This window comes from Vollenhovia emeryi, unplaced genomic scaffold, assembly GCF_000949405.1.
Source record: "Vollenhovia emeryi isolate VEMERY1.0 unplaced genomic scaffold, V.emery_V1.0 DF939513.1, whole genome shotgun sequence".
NCBI classification, from domain to species: Eukaryota; Metazoa; Arthropoda; class Insecta; order Hymenoptera; family Formicidae; genus Vollenhovia; species Vollenhovia emeryi.
The window spans coordinates 19,316-20,981 of record NW_011966853.1 but is presented as its reverse complement, the minus strand read 5'-3'; the positions used below and the strand labels follow the sequence as shown (position 1 = coordinate 20,981).

The window sequence follows — 1,666 nt, the reverse complement described above, 5'->3', positions numbered from 1 at the left end:
TGTTGATCTCAACTGGCCGACCGGAACGTAATGCATCTTGGACAAAAGAATCTTGGAAATAAAATCTTATCAACTACTTTTGGCATATACTGCCCAAATTTTTTTACAGTTTGCGTCACGTTTCTGCTTTCTTTTTAAATATTGTCTTCAATGATCCATAATATCATAAATGATTCACAATAAATAAAATAAAAGGTATAATATATGTCAAAAATACTATTTTCAATTATCTATCTTTTAAACAGAAAACATACTAATATTTACGCTATTTTTCAATATACTTTGAAATATTATCTATCAAGTGACTATGCGCTTCCAAAATTTAGACTGGAAATAGGTTTCACTAGAGCTCAGCGGTTATTACGCGCAAGGTATTGCGATGAGCGATGTGTACCTAAATAACAATGACAACACATACCCAGAGTCATGAATCATTCGTATATAGCCGTTATTGTTTATAAAAACTCCTTATAGTTGTCGTGCACATAGTAACGATAATCGCTGGATCAATTCTCGCCGAATTATTCGAATACACATTGATTGATGGATCTTTAATAATTAATAACTTATTATTTATTATCATAATTGCAAAACAGCACAGGACTCTTCTATTTAGTTTAACTTGTTCACAGCAGATGTTACGTTATTATATATCTATATATTATCATCTTTTTATTGTTTGTTTTTCAACAAAATCTGAGTTACATATTGTAAGCTGCAGTAAAGGAAATAAACTATAACGACAGCTTGATATGTTTCATATGTTTCAAACGCTTCGGCTGTCTGACTGATTTTTCATTTATTGCATGTATGAGTATATGTGTATTTTGTGGGTCCAGTTCTATGTAGCTTGTAATGCCCACAAAACTATTTTCCCGATAGATGCCCACAGGCTGTATATAATTTGAAGTTCGGGCGCAGAGTATCCGCACGGATTTCGAATCCGATTCCGTGGTTAGCTTATTCGGGCTTTGGGCACGCAATTGGAGATAGATCGGACGTGCCAGCCTGCTGACAAGGAAAGCAGATAATAGAGAAAGCTCTTCCTCAGGTACAGTAACGTACGACGCGATGTCCGTTCAGAGAGGAAATCCGATATTGACGTAATTAGACTACACCGACGGTACTAGACATTTCACGTGCCATGACACTATCCGCTCAAGGTATATGGCCTGTAGGATTTCATACTGCTGACTCATATCTCGACCGTAGTTAGATCGTCCATAATTTCATCATTTGGAAATTAAGTTGACGATCAATACAGAATATCTAATGCAAATGCCGAATGTAGACATGCGCCCGCGCAGACTCCCGATACTTATTTGATATCTATGTATGTGGTTTAGATATAAACAGATTATGGAATAATTAGCATGCAACAAAATTTCGTTGAAAATCAATAGAAAATATTATTATTTTTACTATTATAAATATTTGAGCATTTACATTTGCGTTGTCTGTAACTTCAATTAGCTTTACTTTTTTTATACTTTTATATTAAAAACATTTTAAATAAAAATTCATATATTATAAAATACATATTAAAGACATTTTCCAATTCTTTTAAATTATATCTTTTAATCTTATAATACAATATAAATATTATAATATAGAATTGTATATACATACATTATATGTATACTATAATATATGTATGTACACATAC

The 1,666-nt window shown here is 32.2% G+C and overlaps 1 protein-coding gene across 1 annotated transcript in view; it reads right to left on the bottom strand.

Annotated features, from left to right (window-relative positions):
* Positions 1-343: 343 nt before the first annotated feature.
* Positions 344-1,666, bottom strand: part of LOC105557352 — an 11,824-nt gene continuing 10,501 nt past the window's right edge. The window contains exon 12 of the mRNA XM_012004568.1: positions 344-394. Coding sequence (XP_011859958.1) covers positions 344-394 — 51 coding nt within the window. The remainder of the gene's footprint in view (positions 395-1,666) is intronic.